The sequence below is a fragment of the Miniopterus natalensis genome, chromosome 1 (assembly GCF_054644295.1).
Source record: "Miniopterus natalensis isolate mMinNat1 chromosome 1, mMinNat1.hap1, whole genome shotgun sequence".
Lineage (NCBI taxonomy): Eukaryota > Metazoa > Chordata > Mammalia > Chiroptera > Miniopteridae > Miniopterus > Miniopterus natalensis.
This window is the reverse complement of record NC_142081.1, coordinates 53,260,433-53,277,636: the sequence shown is the minus strand read 5'-3', so window position 1 is coordinate 53,277,636 and position 17,204 is coordinate 53,260,433. Positions and strand designations below refer to the sequence as shown.

The window sequence follows — 17,204 nt, the reverse complement described above, 5'->3', positions numbered from 1 at the left end:
ATAGCTTCTAGGATCATATGGAACAGATCTAGATACTCCCAAACTGACTGTTTCTTTTCCTACTGGGAAGATTCCCTTGGAGGAGGGAATCCAGAGGGAATCTGGTTAGTTTGTTAGTAAGGTACTCACACCTGGATCTATGAACTGTGCTGGCATGGGTGGGTTGGGTGTTTTGGAAGATGGAGGATGTGAATCTGAGATCTGTGAGCTATATTGCTATAACCTTGTGATAGTGGGGTAGGGGGATTGAGAAGGAGGTCAGGGGGCAGTGCCCCCCAAAAGTGGTAGAGATAGGGAGGGAGGGGTAGCTAGACATACATCTTGTAAAGCTCTATTACACTGACTTTCATAAATAATGTAGAAGCTTCAGGGAACTTAGAGTAGTGACTGGGACCTTGGAGGAAGAGGGGTATAAACTATTTTTACTTAAAACATTTCTAACACGAAATGTGTGTCCCCCCATCCTCCCAGCAACCAGTTCTTCCACTCTCCAGACAACAACTGGGTGCGATTCGATTCGATTCGATTCGATTCGATTCGATTCGATTCGATTCGATTCCATTCCATTCCATTCCATTCCATTCCATTCCATTCCATTCCATTCCATTCCATTCCATTCAAATACTACCTGGGTTTAGCCATTACATCCCACATATTAAGGACTTAGTCTTACAAGACCACCCCTACTTCAGATGACAGTTGCAAGTCCCAGATTGTCACCTGTATTTCTGACCAATCAGCTATAAATTTGGGGGTTCCCACATCCCCCTCCTCAGGTTCAGTAATTTGCTAGTGATTCACAGAACTCAGGAAGTTTCCTTACTTACAATTACCGGTTTATTATTAAAAATAAAAGCACAGAGTATTCCAAAATGCTTCAAAGAGCTAAAATTCCAGCTGTAGAAATGAGTAAAATATCCTCTCAAAATAAGTGGAAGAAAAGACTCCTGAAGTGAAGAGGGAAAGTGAGCAGAGCTGCCATCTGAGGCGCAGGCTCTCAGGACAGGGGCTGATGTTGCAGGTTGCTGTTGGTCCAGTAGCAGAGAGCTTCTTATCTACCTTGCAGAGCAGCCAGGGCTCATCCTTACTGGTATCTCTTGGACATGATCATCACCTTTTCTCCCCTTCTCTCCTACCACTTTCCTTTAGACAACATTAGTGTCCCTTGTTCCATGTGTTTACACTGTATAAAGTGGTTGTGTTTTGTAACAAATAACCTTACCAGTTGGGCACATGTCCTGGTTTAGGTTAGTTTCTGTTCCATTAAAAATTATTTACCCTTCCTTTGAAACCTTCTGCCAACAGTTTGCTAAACCATCGTCTGGCATTTCTATATTTGCGTCCAGGAGTGTGTTTATGAAACATCATTTCCAGTGTTGCTTTTATTTTCATTTTGGAATACTCTGTGCTTTTATTTTTAATAATAAACTGGTAATTATAAGTAAGGAAATTTCCTGAGTTCTGTATGTAAGGAAATTTCCTTAGTCTTTTGTTGAACACAGTATTTATAACATTTATAATTTGGGGGAGTGTCAAAGTGACTACATGTAGGTACTTAACAAGGAATTAAATCTAGAGAAAGAGATTGCGATCAGACATTTTTTTTCCCAAAGGACACGTGTTCTCCTTTTGGAGTAGACTGGATCGCCCCCTGAACTTGAATATTCCATTTGACACGTGTTATGTCTCATTTTTTCTTTTTCTTGTACCAAGTTCATATTTACTTTCCTTTGCAAAAATTCTAGGAATTATACAACCAGGACTATTTCTTCAATAAGGTTAGTAAATTAGAAATAGAAAATCAAGGCAAAGAAAAGGAGAATGAAAACACATCAACTGTTCCTTATTTAATGTAATTGTTTTGTTTAATTTTTACTGAGATTCTTAGAAGCCAAGGTAAAAAGGGAAACATAGTAAGCTACATGGGTCTTGTGATCAGAGTAGAAATCATTCCAATTCTGATGGATTCCTTACAGCACACAAAGCACAATGAAATGGACTAACCTCTCCAGTGGCCTGAAAACAAGTGCAGATGTTTTGTGTGACTTTCTTACAATGACGTTCAGTAGATGCTCTGGGTATAGCATTTGAGCACAACTCAATGAAATCAAATTATTTCTCATGTAACAATCCTCTTAATACTCTCTACCATTTCTTGACCCTAAAGACTTTTCGCGCTTCTTGTCAAGTCTTTGTGAATTGAATGTTGCACACAGAGAACTCTTTTTTCCATACAAATGTGTACAAGCTGTGGATTTGGTTGACTTAGATCATGATTCATGATCATGATTTTAGATTATGTTTCATGGGAGTTATTTTTCTCTCTTTGGTTTGGGTTCATTTCTGTACAATTGAAGTCATATTGGGAAAATTAACAGGTGTTAATTTTAACATTACTGATTATGCTGTTGGAAAGTTGTAGTTAATTATCTAATGCTCCCTCTCCTTTACCTTCTCCCTTCTCCCTGAGATTCCAGATTGGTTAACAGTCAGATTTCCTGTAGTTAGGACCTCGAGGTGGGGACAGGATTGTGCTGCTCAAAACTCTGTGTGAAGAGCCCTCCCTCGGGGTTGGGAGTGTCTCTCTGACCATGGGAGGGGACTTGCAGTTACAGGACACACTTGCCAAACCACAGAGATTGCAGGCCTGCCGCCCATCCATTATTATCATCATTATTTAACATTTTTCAAAGGTCAGAGCCAAAATAAATGGTCTGTCAGCCAAGGGAGTGACACCAGCCTTTACCACAGATGTTGGAGGCCCCTTTGGTATTTAGTAGCAGTGACTTGGGTCATAGTCTTGTCTGATTCCATTAATCAGGCCAGGGTTCTGCCTCTTGCTGTCTTCCCACAACCTTTTTTTTTTTTTTTCATTCTCTCTACCCTCCTTCCCTCATCCCAATAATAGTTACCTTGGTATGTGTTTGCTGCCCTTTCTATCTTTTTTTTTTTTTTTTTTTTTTAATTTAAGCAATGAAAGGGATTTAATTAATTGTGCTAATGAGAGAAAAGTATGCAGGGAAGGCTTTTTGGGGCTCCTGAATTTTGGGTTCCTGTTCCAACCCCATCACTTTGCTCTCTTTGGGGATAAAGAATAGTATTGTTGTCAAAAGCATAGAGCCAAGACTCTGAATTCAAATCCTGCCTCTGCCACTTACTAGTTGAATGATCTTGGGCAATTTACTTGACCTCTCTATGCTTCAGTTTCTTTATTATACAATGCATTTAGTAATTAAAACCTCCCTTGTGGAATAGAAATTTGTAGTACATGAAAAGTGCTTAGAACAGTGTCTGTTCAATGTGTTAGCTGCTATTATTATGATCAGGCTGCAGAAATCATGCCAAAATGTCAGCCTTATATTGAGGCCACTCTGGGTTGTGGTTTTTTAGGAGGGAGGTGTTTGGGATTGTATTTGGAGATGGATAATGGGAAAGCCCCCAAACTTCAAAACATCCAGCGAGGTTTTGTTTTGTTTTTAACCTGGGGACAGAATGAAGTTGGGATGACTCAGAAATGTTGGCATCCTAGGGCTCATGGTCAACTTCATTATTTATTCTAACAGAAGGGATGTTCAGTTCAGGATTGCATATATGTATTCTGCTCAGCTTACCAGGGCCAGTGTCTAGGCCCAGCCTCTGTTTCTGGAGGCAGGGGGACAAGGTAGCCTGGTGGACTTTGGAGCCACACCTACCTGGCTTTGTATCATAGCTTAGGTTAGTTTACTGACCTTCTGGAGCCTCAATTTCCTTCTCTACGAAGTAGCAATTGTAATTCTGACATTTCAGGGTTATTTTGCAGACTGAATAAGATAGCGCATATAAAATACCCAGCATAGTCTGGCTTTAGAAGACATTTAACATTTGTTAGCTTCCTTCCCTTCTGATTCTTCTCTGTCTTCTTAATTTACTAAGAAAGTCTCAGTGCAAGAAATCACTTAGAAGAGTGCTTTCAAATTTAATGTGCATAGAGATCGCTGGGGTCTCTGGTTAAGCTACAGATTCTGATTGAGCAGGTCTGGAGTGGGGCCTGGGTCAGTCTTCAGGTGACACCAGTGCTGTGTCTGAGCCCTCACTTAGTGTAGCACACAGTGTACTATATTCTTTCCTCCCTTTAAATCTCATTATTGCCTGTTAGATTCATGCTAATATTTTAGTAGTCTTACCACACACATCTGTACATGCAGGATCATCAGTTGGAGAAATATCAAAGGTTGTATGTTATCAGGTACCTAAGAAGGTTCCCCCTCCTCACCCAGAGAGGGCAGCGCTCTAGAAGAAGCTGATCACAGATATTTTCTCAGATCCCCATACCTGGAATCCCAAACTATTTCACAAACAATATTGTCTTCTTGCCTTTTTGATGGCCTCCTCTCAGAATCTGGGGCCCTCCAGAACTCAGACTGTAAGTCAGTTAGGTTAGGAAGTGGTCTTTGTTCCTCTCTTTAGAGTTTGGAGGAAGCTGACCCAAAGATTGTGTTCTGACCTCACTAAGCATTTTAGATATTTGTAAACCCACATGTGCCAATTACCAGCCTTCTCCAGGTCCATTACATTATGTTCTCTTCAATGTATACAGGTGGAGCTGTCCACTTTTGTTCCATGTGTTTTTCATGGTACACATTTGTGAGTGCTTAATGCATACTCTTTGATGATTCCACATTTTAGGAGTTTTTTTGTTTGTTTGTTTGTTTTTTAAGATTTACTTTTGAGAATTCTCTTCACTGTTGTTTCTTTGTAGTTTCTGATTTTTTAAATATTTGAACTCCTTTTTTCTTTCCTGCATTACTTACGGGAACTTTTCAGCCTGAGCCAGCAGGGTCAGTTGCATCTCTTGTGCTCAGTTTGGGAACTGGCTGTGGTTGCCCTCGAGCACCTTTCCCTGAACTGAAAGATGCAAAATCACAATCCCTGAGCCTACTGCTCTTGGTTAGAGCTGTGGAAAAGAAAGAATAGCCCCCTTCTTCCTTTTTCCATGAAAGCAGGTGTACTTTTTTTTAAACCTTAAAACACTCCAAAGTATCTTCGAGTTAGAGCTTGGTCATCAACCATGTTACCAGACAAAGCAAGTCTGAATCCAGTCTCTTTTAGGCTTCACTTGCTGCTATTTTATGAAGACTTTCTCCTACCTGGCTGGACTCTACCTAGTAGGTGTGCCAATTTGGGGAAGAATTTGAAAACAGCCCCAGGTGAAAATTCAGGCATTTAAAAAGTTAGGGTGAAGGAGGATTGCAGGGAAAGAAAATATTTGAGGTAAAGAAAAGTTAGCAGAGCCATTAACATTTTCTCCTAATCTAGATATATCAGTCAGGGTCATAACAGAAAATAGACGACTCACTCAATAATAAAGGACAATTTACTGTACAGGGACTATTTACAAAAGCATAGGGATAGGGAAACCCAGGACTAGTTATATCTGAGCTGTTATTGTTCTTGGGCCTTAAAGTGATCTTCCAGGGAGGGAACCTGACCCCATGGTCCCTCCCAACTCTGGTCCCCACTCCCTGGCAGAGTTCCCTGGAGGCAGAGTGCATAGGAGCCTCTCCACGTAGCCTATGCTGGGTTGTCTCCTGAGGCAGCAGGTTGGAGGTGGGCGGACAGCAGATCTAGAGGGGCAAGTCACACACCAGTGTTACACTTTCTTTTGAACGACTTGTTCACCTGAAGACAATATCAATATTGTGAACTCCCTGAGGAAAGACACTGGCCTGTCCACTTGTCTTTAGGACACTATTTAAATAATTGTTGAATGAATGAATGAATGAATGAATGGGGATGTTCATTTCCTTCCTTTCTCTTGACTTACATTTAGGGTGGCCAACAATAGCTGGGTGATGCTGTCTTGGTTAGAGTCTGTGTTCTCAATAGCAAGGCTTACCTTAGGAAGAGATTAACATTTTCTATCTAGGTAATTGTTCTACTTTTGACAATATCATTAGTAAATCCGCTAAACAAAGATACAGTTTACTGTATTAATAGCTTGAGCCTTTTTGTATTACTATTGTTTTTAAAAAATAAACATTCAGGTTTAGCTAGGCAATGCATTCATGAATCTTTAGTCCTTCTTAGTGACTATGAAATCTAGCCCTGTAATTTCTCCTCTTACTAGAGCCCCACTGGCCAGCAGTGGGTAAGCTGTTTAATTTGGGAGCCCACTTGACTTCTGGTTCTTTCCCAGGTGGCTTCAAGAGAAGAACCACACAAAAGGACTAAATTAGCCTCATAGCTGTCGTCAGGAGCTTTAAAAGAAGGTCTATGAATAATGCCAGGTTTCTCCTAACTGTCCAGAGGGCAGAAGTCAAAATAGAAATGAGTTTATTGGCTATAAACTTTGAAAAAGTTTCTTATGCAGTCAAATTATCTTTCTTAATGATTCTCAGACATTAGTATTTTGCAGGAAGGGATAGAGCTAAATGTTACAAGTGAGTAGTTTGGAGGTTCTTGAAGCACTCAGGCGTAAGAGTAGAAGAAAATACATTGGTGGGAAGGGAGTGAATCCCTTCTTGGTTAGTGAATCCCTCCGTTCCTGTTCTTGCTTGAGGGTTTTCAGGTTGTGTGTGGGGTGTGTGTGTGTGTGTGTGTGTGTGTGTGTGTGTTGGGGAGATAAGAGAAGTGGGTGCCTCTCAGAATCCCTCTGGCATCAGGGAAGATCATATTCTCTGCTAAATAGAATTGGGTCCTGGAATTTGATTCTCTCTGTCCTTGAAGGTAGTTTCCAGTAGGCTTTTTTCCACTTTTGTTAATGTGTTTTTGACAGCCCCTTCTTATTCTCATGAACTCTTGATATTTTACATAATTTAAGTTTGTGTGGAGTGTTGATTTAGTGCCTTTGCAAATTACTCTGCCTGATTATAACTCTTGGGAGACATTTCAGGGTTCTATTTCCAGTGTCCCCAAAGACAGAAAAGACATGGCAGGCTCACATGTCTCCCTCACATCATCCAGAATGACATGCATTCTCCACTCCCATTTATACCCCTGCTATTGAGATTCCTCCATCAGTAGTTCTCTGAGTTCAGGCGGTGCCAGCTCTGGCTAAGGCAATGGGCTTAGCTCTGATTTTTGCTCATTGTCAGAAGCATGCAAGTTTTTCCTTCAACATGATTTGAGATAAAAATAACACACTTTTGTTTGTAGTTTCTTCCTGTCTCATGACCATTTAAGATTTTACCTTCTGCTCTTAGTATAGGTGCAAAGGGCTAGGACCACTTGGGAAGCCAGCCTGTGGGCCCACAGTTGAAGTTTATACTGCAAAATTGTTTTATTTGGCTGACAGAGATCCCACCCCCAACCCCATTTAGACTGAAATGCTTTAAATGGAGCGCACACTCTCCTGATTGCCTCAGGGCCCATTCCCATTGTTGAATTGGCTCTCCAAGGGGCATCAGAATCTGTTAAGTTCTCTTTCCTTGAACACTTTAAAAAATGGTCCTGCTTCTTGTGGTGATCGGGTCATAAGTTACATAAATGTCTAATTACTATGTTGTACACCTGAAACTAATATAACATTGTATGTCAACTATAATTGAAAAATTAAAAAAATTTTTTAAAATAGAAAATAATAATGTGACCCCTCCAAAAATAAAAAAATTAAAAAATGGTCCTGTATTCTACAATAATTATACCTGTTTTTACATTTGGCTGGGTACTTAGCTACTTGCTGTATAAATCAAATGATTCCTTGTTCATTATGTAAAAATAATAAAACTGACAATTGTATAGAGCTTTAGAGTTTATGAAGTATTTGTACTTAATTCATTGGGTTATTACAATAATCCTGTGGGTAGGGAGGTGGGTATTTTTCTTTATATTATGGATGAGAGGTAATATAGCCTGGTGATTAAGAATATGGACTCTGGAGTTAGACAACTTGAATTTGAATTTGAGCTTTAGTAATTCCTAGCCTAGTCTCAGCTTATAAACCCACTCAGTTTTCTCATCTGTAAAATGAGGTGGTACCTATTTTATAGGGTCATTATGGGAAGTATAGTTCATGTAAAACAATTAGAACAGTACCTGGCTTATAGTTAGCGCTCAGTAAGTCTTACCTGATAAAACTATTATTATTAATAATAGTATGTGAAGAAATGTAAACTTGAAAAAAATCAAGCAGTGTATCTAAGATAACACAGCTAATTGGACTTTAACCATTTGGAAGCTTCTGGTACTGGTTTCTTTCCTCTCTATTTACTACTCAATTCCTCATTTTTCCAGGAGGAATAGAAAATGAGTCATCCATTCTTTCAACTTCCGTATTTTCATTTTCTTTTTGTTTCCTTACACTTGGAACCCGCGGGTATTGTCTGTCAAGTGATGAGCTCTATCTGTCAGAATTCACCCGAGAGGTAGCAGCAAGGCATAGGGATGTCCACAGCCCTGCAGGTGGTGAACTCTCCTTGACACAGAAATGTTGGGGACTTCTGGGGTCCCTCTGAATTCTGTCTACATAGATAGTCTGGAGAAATTAACATCCTATTTCTATTAAAATATGCAGTTATTGCCACACATCAGGAGATTTAAAAAAACAGTGAGCATATATACTTCTTGATGCTTTAGTGTCTTTTTCTCTTAAGACAGAGAATACTTAAGTTTTGGTGGTCTCATCTGTCATTTCACATCCCTTTGAAGTAGTAGAAAAAAGGTAATATTATCCCCATTTGGTGGGGGGCGAGGAGTGGGAGTAGGGGATGGGGGAGAAGTAATTGAAGTATAGTGTGAAAAGAATGCAGCTTTGGATCAGGCAGATGGGGTTCAGTTTCTGGCTCCTCCATTTTCTGTTATGTATTCTAGTTGCACTTCTCTCATCTGTATAATGAGGGTAAGAAGAGGGTTGTTCAGAGGCTTAAGGAGATAATGCTCACAAAAGATAAGGAACATATAAGTGTGACTGTTGCTGTGGCTGTGTGGGGGTGTGGGGTGGCCTTTCACACTGGCCCCAAGTCACCGTTAGGTGGGAGCCCAGGCCTTGTCATTCCTCACTGAATGCTGCATGGCCTTCTTCACCGGGCTGGTTTCTTTACATTTTAAAATCCAATTATTTTCACCTTTTGATTACTAATTTATTTTTAACGTGCCTATTATAGAAAGGCCACTGACTCTGCGTGCTCATTTGGCCACGTGCAATGCCCATTATGTCAAAATCCCAAATTTACCTTGTGTCACAAGGCAAAGTTAATGTTAGCGAGTCCACATGACCAACAGGGAATATAACACAGAATCTGTCAGATGGTGTTCAGGCAGCTTTTCTCAGAAAGTGAAAGCAGCAGGTGTTTATTGAATTACTGTGTGCTTGGCATTGTGTGAAGTAGGGGTACAACAGAAACACCTACTTTGTCTCTTATAAGACTGACAATGTTTTGGGGAAAACTGACATGCCTGTAGAATGATAATAAACGCTATGTGATTTAGTCATGTTCATTAAGTGGGCTCAGACCTGGGCGCCGCTTGGGCTCTCAGACTGGTGGATCAGGAGACAGGAGCACCCACACTTAAAGCATGGTTTGATAAGTAAGAATCAGGTTTATACAGGGTCCACAGGAGAGGTTATGTGGGGTGTGTACATTTGGGTGGTGATGTGGGCTCCAGGGGAGGTGATGCTTGAGTTGATCCTGATGACCAGTGGGGGATGCTGGACAGAGGAGTATTGAGCGAGAAGGGCAGAAAATCACACTTTTAAAGGCACTGAGAGGTAAGAGCCTGGGGATGGCGAAAAACAACATTTGCTCAGTATCCCTGATGGCCTGAACTTTGGGTTTATGGGGTTAGTGGTGAGAGAGCAGGCTGGAGAAGTGAGCAAGGGATAAGTCATTCAAGATGTTGTGTACCATGCTGAGAAGTCTGAGCACCAAGGCATTGGCAACCAAGCAGGCAAGAGATGATTATAACAGTGTTTCAGAGTGACCACTGTAGGAGGATCTTCCAGCAAAACGTGAGAACTAGAGCCTGAGTCAAGTCTTAGAAGAAAGGAAAAATGAATGAATGCATGAATGAATGAATAGTAGAGTGAGTAAATAGATGTACTCACTCTAAGTGTTGTAGGAGTTCAGAAAAAGGGGATGCCATAGTGAACACTCTATGATGGAGGAGGATTTGAGGGGCCAGCCCATGACTTGCCTATAGTAGTAGATAGCCAATAAACTGGGTACCAAATGGCAATACGATTGATATGAAACAGGTGATGTGTGAAAGGTCAAGGAGACAAATCTAATTGGAAAAGGGTGGCATACATGTGCACACTGGTTGTACATTTTTGGAAGACTTTGAAATGCCAGGTTAAGGAGTTTGAACTTAATTAATCAATAGGAAGTCACTGAAGATTCTTAAACAGATATTTTGACATTTTCAGTTTGGATTAGAAATGTATTCATATTTTGGGTCTCCTCATCTTGGTTGAAGATGTGTCTGGTGAGATGCCACTAGTTCTGATTCTTACATTTAATGGAAATGCCACAGACAGCATGAATTTGGACTGGGAAATAAAGTCAGATGACCCCACTTTGGCTGTGAGGAGATTGTGGATTAATCCACTGTCAGGAGACAAAGGCGCTGAGGCAGAAATGAATCAGTGCCCATATGAGGGTTTTGGTGATACCAGTCTAGGGAGGGATGGAACAAATAGAAAGATGGGAGAAACTGCTTGCCCTGTGGAGTCCTTAGGGGTAGAAAATACACAGTAGGCACAATCATTCTCTCTTCTGTCTTATAGCAGGCATTAACCTATCTTGGTGTGTTTTCTTATCGAGCTCAATGGCTCAATGGAGTTTTTGTTAACACAGTGCTCCAGGCAACTACTATCAATTGTTCACAGTTGACACTGGAATTCAAACCTGTCATGTCTGGAGTAAGAAATAAATGAAATGCCCTGGCTGGTGTGGCTCAGTTGGTTGGACATCTACCCGTGTACTGAGAGGTTGCTGGTTCAGTTCTCGGTCTGGGCACATGCCTGGGTTGCAGCCTTGATCCCCAGTAGGAGGCATGTAGGAGGCAGCTGATGGATGTTTCTCTCCCTCTCCCTTCCTCTCTGTCTAAAATCAATAACAAAAAAATATTTGAAAAAATGGAAATGAATGAGAAATAGATTATGATTGTACTCATGGTGCAAAACAATTTTTACTTTTCCAGGTGGAACTTGCGGAAATCTGCACCAAGAGTGAGCGATACATTGGCACCGAAGGAGGAGGGATGGACCAGTCCATATCATTTCTTGCAGAAGAAGGAAAAGTAGGTGCCATTGAGCTATTTGGAGACACCAGCTAGAGAAAGTTCACAGAGAGGGAGGTTATTAGATCCCCAGCTTGGTTTGGGGCAGCCTATTCTATTAGACTCTATTGTAGGATGGTCTTTCTCAACTCCTTTGCAATTCAAGGCTACCACCAGTTCACCTATTCTGTTTCATGTTGATCACGTCTCCCTTAAGCTTCCAGAATCATACCTCAAGTCTGTTTTTATCTTGTGTATAGGTTTTTTTCTCTTTCTAATTCACTGTTAGGATGAGATTTCTCAACTCCCTAGTTGTTGAGATCTCTTTTCCCTCTTTTGTCCCAAATCACTTCATCTCATGGCATTTTCATAATCTCTCGTTGGTTTTAAACCCAAATGTTAGTTTTCTTACCACATATATTCATAACCCCTCTTTTTATAATTTACTCTTTGGTATCATTTTTCTCTGTCAACATTTTTGGGGCTTTAGCGGTGGGGAAAAGAATGTTGACAGTAAGCCAGGAACGAATTCCTTAGCTGGATACCACTTCCCCTTGGCTATCAACTCCCTTCGGCAGAGCAGAGGTTGAGGTGTTGGTCATAAACTGCCCATTTCCAAAGTAGAAGCAGGCATTTCTTTAAAATCTTTTTTTAGTTTTTCATCAAATTCCTATAGGCTTGGCTGTTTTCCCAGAATACCTGGATTTCTTCTTCTTAAGAATATTTGTTGTTAATTCCCCTAAGTCAAAGACATGAGGCATGAGGAAATTTGGTTTAAGGCTAAGAAAATACTCTGGGTGTTTTGGATGAGACCTTACAAGCAGACTGATGGCAAGAGTCCTGATGTTAATGTAAGTTAGAGGTAGAATTTGAACAAAGTGCCAATTCTTTGGGCTTGCAAAGCACTTCACAGTATGACCCCTGCTCTCCCCTTCTTACCTACCGTTTCACCACACGTGACCCCTCACACTCTAAGATGCAGCTAACTTTTAATTCCTGAAGCTCTATTAACACCTCATGGTGTTTTCCACCTCTAAACTTGCCTATGCTCTTCCTTCTTCTTGACTTCCTATTTGGGTAAAGAGACCCTCTGCCTGTGCTACTGTTGCTCATCCTTTAAGACTCAGTCCAGGCTTCTCTTTCTTCAGTGGAGCCTACACTAGGCTATATCTGATCAGGTGCTTCAAGGGTGTGTCGCATAGCACTCTGCACTTTGCTACCATTGTGACACAGTCTGGAAAGGTACCCGTCTACTTGACTGCCTTTCCCACTATGTTGTAAGCTCTATGAGGGCAGGGAAAGTGTCTGTCTTGTTCACGGTTGTATCTCCAATGGCTAGTACAGCAACTGGAAGTCAATAAATCATATTTGAATGAATGAATGAATGCATTTTTAGGAAAAAAAATTTTCCTAAGATAAGTAAGTGCATAAATGGTTAAAAATTGTCTGTATTTTTTTTCTAATAGGCCAAGTTGATAGAATTCAGTCCTCTGAGAGCAACTGATGTGAAACTCCCAAGTGGAGCAGTGTTTGTGATTGCCAACAGTTGTGTGGAAATGAATAAGGCAGCAACCTCCCATTTCAACATCAGGGTGATGGAGTGCCGGCTGGCTGCAAAGGTATGAACTTGGCAAACTAGTGAAACTTGAAGTAAGCTTTCTCGTGTTCTTTTTCTCTTTGTTCCCTATTTGTCTTTTTGCCTAAAATTTAGGGAAACATTCTGACTGCAGCAACATTCTAACTGAAGGTCTTTGGGCACAGAGCAATCTAATTCCAAACTCAGGAGGTAGTAAGCCTATAGGTGTGCCCCGCAACCTCTAGCTATTGGGAAGTTATATGAACTTCACAGTTGAGCCTTCTAGGGTGGCACTGGGGAAAATAGGACTGCTTATATATTTGAATTGCAGCCCATGGGCTAGGTATACGGGTGGGAGAAAGATAGTTGCAAGTGATTGATGGTAAGTGGCCATAGCTGATCTTGTTTCCTCAACAAACACGATGGCAGCCTCAACCCTTGGCGCTCATACACGCAGCATTTTGTACTGGGCCTTCACTGGGCACTCTAAAAATATAGGCTTGGTGTAGCCCTCCTGGTGCCCAGAAGACTTCTACATGTCTACTAGGGAAACACAAACCAGAAGGGAGTCTGGCAGTTCTTTGTTGCACAGTTTAGAAGATCTTTGCCAGTCAAGCCTTAAATCTGCTTAGGAAGTATTCATTGGATACCTGTTGAAATACAAAAGGATACAGAGCATAAAAATGGAGTGAGTAAAGGGTTAAAGTTAAGGGGGTAAGAAATCCCTTTGTAAATTATATAAATGTCTAATGACTATGCTGTACACCTGAAACTACTATAAAATAATATTGAGTGCTAACTGTGGTTGAAAAATGAAAAAAGGAGAAAAAAAAGAAATAGGAGATGGTTAGTATGTGATCAGGTGGTTTGTAACCAGGTGCTCCAAACAGTGACACAGAAATGAAACGTCATGGAGAATCCAGAAAAGTTCATAATATAACTAGAAAGTCGGAGAGAACTGAGGCTGAAAGCTGGAGTGGAATCTGGGTCAGGGGCTGCACTGTGCTTTCAATCATTCCTCAAATAGCGGTTTTTCACTTCGCTGGAATAAAGTAAGAAGCCCTGTCACTGCCTGGAGAGCCCTGCAGGGCCCGAGCCTGTGCTCCCCTCTTTCCCTCAGCGTCCTGCACTCGATTGCTCTCTAGCTGTGAGTGACTTTGCCCATCACCAAACGCTCTTCCCCCAGCCTCTTGAAGCCTCAGCCCGTGTCCCTCAGGGAAGCCTTTCTCGACTTCCCTATTCCCAAACTAAATTAGGGCTCCTTTCCTATTTCACGTCTCAACAATGATACTGTCGCAATTGTTTCATGTCTGTCTCCTCTTTCCGATTTGATTTTACCTGAGAACCAAGAGTGTGTCTGTCTTATATTCCTAATGCCTGGCATAGTGCTTAAGCTGAAGGAGGCACAGGGTAAACATTTGTTAAATAAATGAGCGACTACTGTCTGTGTACCTGCCCTGTAACATTAATTTTGCTCAGTTTTACAATATTTTCCAAGGGCATATTGTGTGCCCAGAGCTGGGCCAGCTGCCATGGAGATGTGTAGGGTTAGTTTTCCCTTTTAACTGATTTACCCCTCCACCCTCACTCCCACCCACTGATGTTGTGAGGTCGAAAAAATAAGAGCTTTTTTTTTTTTTCTGGAAAATTTTGGGGTTAAACCTTTTCTTAAAAACAAAAAAATCATGATTTAAATTTCAAAAACTTGGAATTTACTCATTCAGCAAATTTCTAAAAATTATGTAAAAGAAATGTTTTAATATTAAATGTTCACAGTATTTAATTAGTCTATATATGAGAAGAAATAGTTCAGTCAACTTTTCAATATCAAGGCTTCAGTGTTAGTGGCCATTTTTTTTTTCTTTTTTTCCATTTAGGAGAAGCTCTTTCAGGAGATGGAAGAAATTAGTGTCTTATTTGTTTCAGGGCTTATTCTTGTTGACTTTTTATTTTGAGGTTGATGAGTAAGTGTTGCCTTCCTGAGGAGACCTCAGACATACACAACATTGTTTTCAAAGTTTTATCACGAAATTAGATACCCCCGACGAGATCCATACATGAGCTAAAACAAGGATGAGACATGAAATGGATTCATGCTGTGACTAGTCTCTTCCAAAGATTCAGGAAGAAAGTGAGAAATACAATTTTGATGCTGAAACTCTGTAGTGAAAGTTGTCTGGATGTGGCTGGGGGGTGGGGGGATGCCTTTTGGGAGTTAACTATAAAAAGCACATCTCTTTTGAAAGCAGTAGCTGGAAATCTTAATTCACTGCAGAACCTCCTGTTCTTGAGGATGCTTTCTGAATTTAACTATACAACTCCATAAGTGTTTTAGGGGCACTTTGGTCAGCAAAATTGGCATCTGATTTTTTATTTGCCACATACTCCTCATAGTTGGTATAGATAAAATATATTGTTTTAAATACTCTGAATTTTTTCTTTTTTAAAATATGGAAGAAAGAAAAGTGACTTTAAGATGGAGAATGTTTTCTAAATCATGTTGCTGCAGATCACTAGAGTCCAAGGGTATTTATAAAAGGGAAATAAAGATAAAATTGCGGATGGGCTATACACATGTAGCTCTTGATGTTAAGATTATGTTTTTGCCTAGGAATATGGGCTAGAATTCTGCTAAGCATGTTGTCCTTACACTATGGTTCCATTTTTCCATTTTCAGTAACATGTGAATGAATATAATTTTTTTTTTTTAAATAGTCTCATAGAACCAGGAAATAAACTTTTATGTTAAAAAGGTAAAGAAGCTTGTCTTAATCTGCACAAACTTTCTGTTTTCAGACAATAAAATGAAGTGTCAGTGGAGAAATTACTAATCAGGATAGTTTTGAAAATGAGACTGATTAGGTGAAGCTCCACATGCCAAAATTATAATGAATAACTTTTTTCTTCTCCTGTCTCTCTAAACCCCTGTTTTGAAAATGGGTACCTTTTTGTTTAAAAAAAATATGTTTTTTATTGATTTCAGAGAAGAGAGGAAGAAGGGAGAGGGAGAGAGAGAGACAGAAACATCAATGATGAGAGAGTCGTTGATCAGCTGCCTCCTGCATGTCCCCTACTGGGGATTGAGCCTGTAACCCAGGGATATGCCCAGTCCAGGAATTGAACCGTGACCTCCTGGTTCATAGGTCGACACTCAACCACTGAGCCATGCTGGCCGGGCAAATACCTTTTGTATCTTAGTACAGGGAAGTACACTAAATCAATGAAGATGATTTTTCTTTGTTTTGCTTTAATGTTGATAGTTTCTACTATTCTTTTTTAAAAAATTATTTAAGTTTAGTTAATATATAATATTATATTAGTTATTTTAGTCTCAGGTGTGCAATAAAGTGATTTGACATTTTTATACCTTGCAATGTGATCACCCCACTAATTCTAGTCATCACCTCTCACCATGTCAACTTATCACAAGATTATTGACCACATTCCCCGTCCCCCTTTTCAGCCATCCCCCTACTCCCTCCCTTCTGATAACCATCCCTTTGGTCTCTGTCTTCTGTTCTTAAGATTTCTTTCTCTTTCTCTCTCTCCTTCCTCCTCCTCTCTTTCCAGCAGCTTCCAAAAACTAATTGATGTAGATTCATTAAAACTCAGAGTCTTGTAGAGCAATTTGAGCTAAAATTAAAAACATTTCAAGGCAAACTCAATAGAGATTTATAATTATTACTTGCGTAAATGATACTTTTAAGTGAAGCACATTTTTATGTTCTTAAATTAACAAAGTGGCCAGAAATCTTTACTGAGCACAAAACTTTTCATATTTTACATATATTCAGTGGCTTAAAATTTTCCAGAAATGTTTTATGTCTATAAAAGAGAGTGTCCCTTAATTATATTGAGGGATAAAATGTGTGATGCCAATAATAAATATTATGGGAAATCAAAAAGGGAAGGGAAACTTTACTATTGCTTTTTGTATACCCCGTGCTCCTTGTGGCAACACGTGAAGCAATGAAGGAGAGAGTTTCATGTGGTCCTTTGACACTTCAGGGAAAATTTACAGCATGATTCTTTTCAGAGCCTGTTTGGTCAGGGGCCACCACACACTCAGTGTTTGAGCTCCTGCCACTTAGTGGTCAATATGGAACTTATTCTCTGTGTGGTGATAGAGTAAGGAGAAGTGGGCATAATATTCTCAGGGCTTTGGCACTTTCCTTGAATTTGAGTGAGGAAAAACCAAATGCCCAAGAATGTGGCCGGTTTCACTGGGACTGTTGATTCAGTTGAGCACCCTCTGCCAAGACTGCAGTGTGGAGTATTCCTAGAGTGGTCAGTCCAAGCTGCAGGGCGGAGGACACACATACTGGGGAATAGGGTCGATGTGTATAGTGGAACCAGCTTGTGGCAGGGTCTCCAGTGCTGTGCTAAGATTCACATAAGGTTGGTCCTGGAAGCAGAGGGAGCCACTAATGTC

The 17,204-nt window shown here is 40.4% G+C and overlaps 1 protein-coding gene across 6 annotated transcripts in view; it reads left to right on the top strand.

Annotated features, from left to right (window-relative positions):
• GALK2 (galactokinase 2) overlaps positions 1 to 17,204 on the top strand; it is a 123,085-nt gene that overhangs the window by 61,778 nt on the left and 44,103 nt on the right. For all 6 annotated transcript variants that reach the window (XM_016210127.2, XM_016210128.2, XM_016210129.2 and 3 more), the window contains 2 exons: positions 11,119 to 11,217; positions 12,663 to 12,815. In XM_016210127.2, coding sequence (XP_016065613.2) covers positions 11,119 to 11,217; positions 12,663 to 12,815 — 252 coding nt within the window. The remainder of the gene's footprint in view (positions 1 to 11,118; positions 11,218 to 12,662; positions 12,816 to 17,204) is intronic.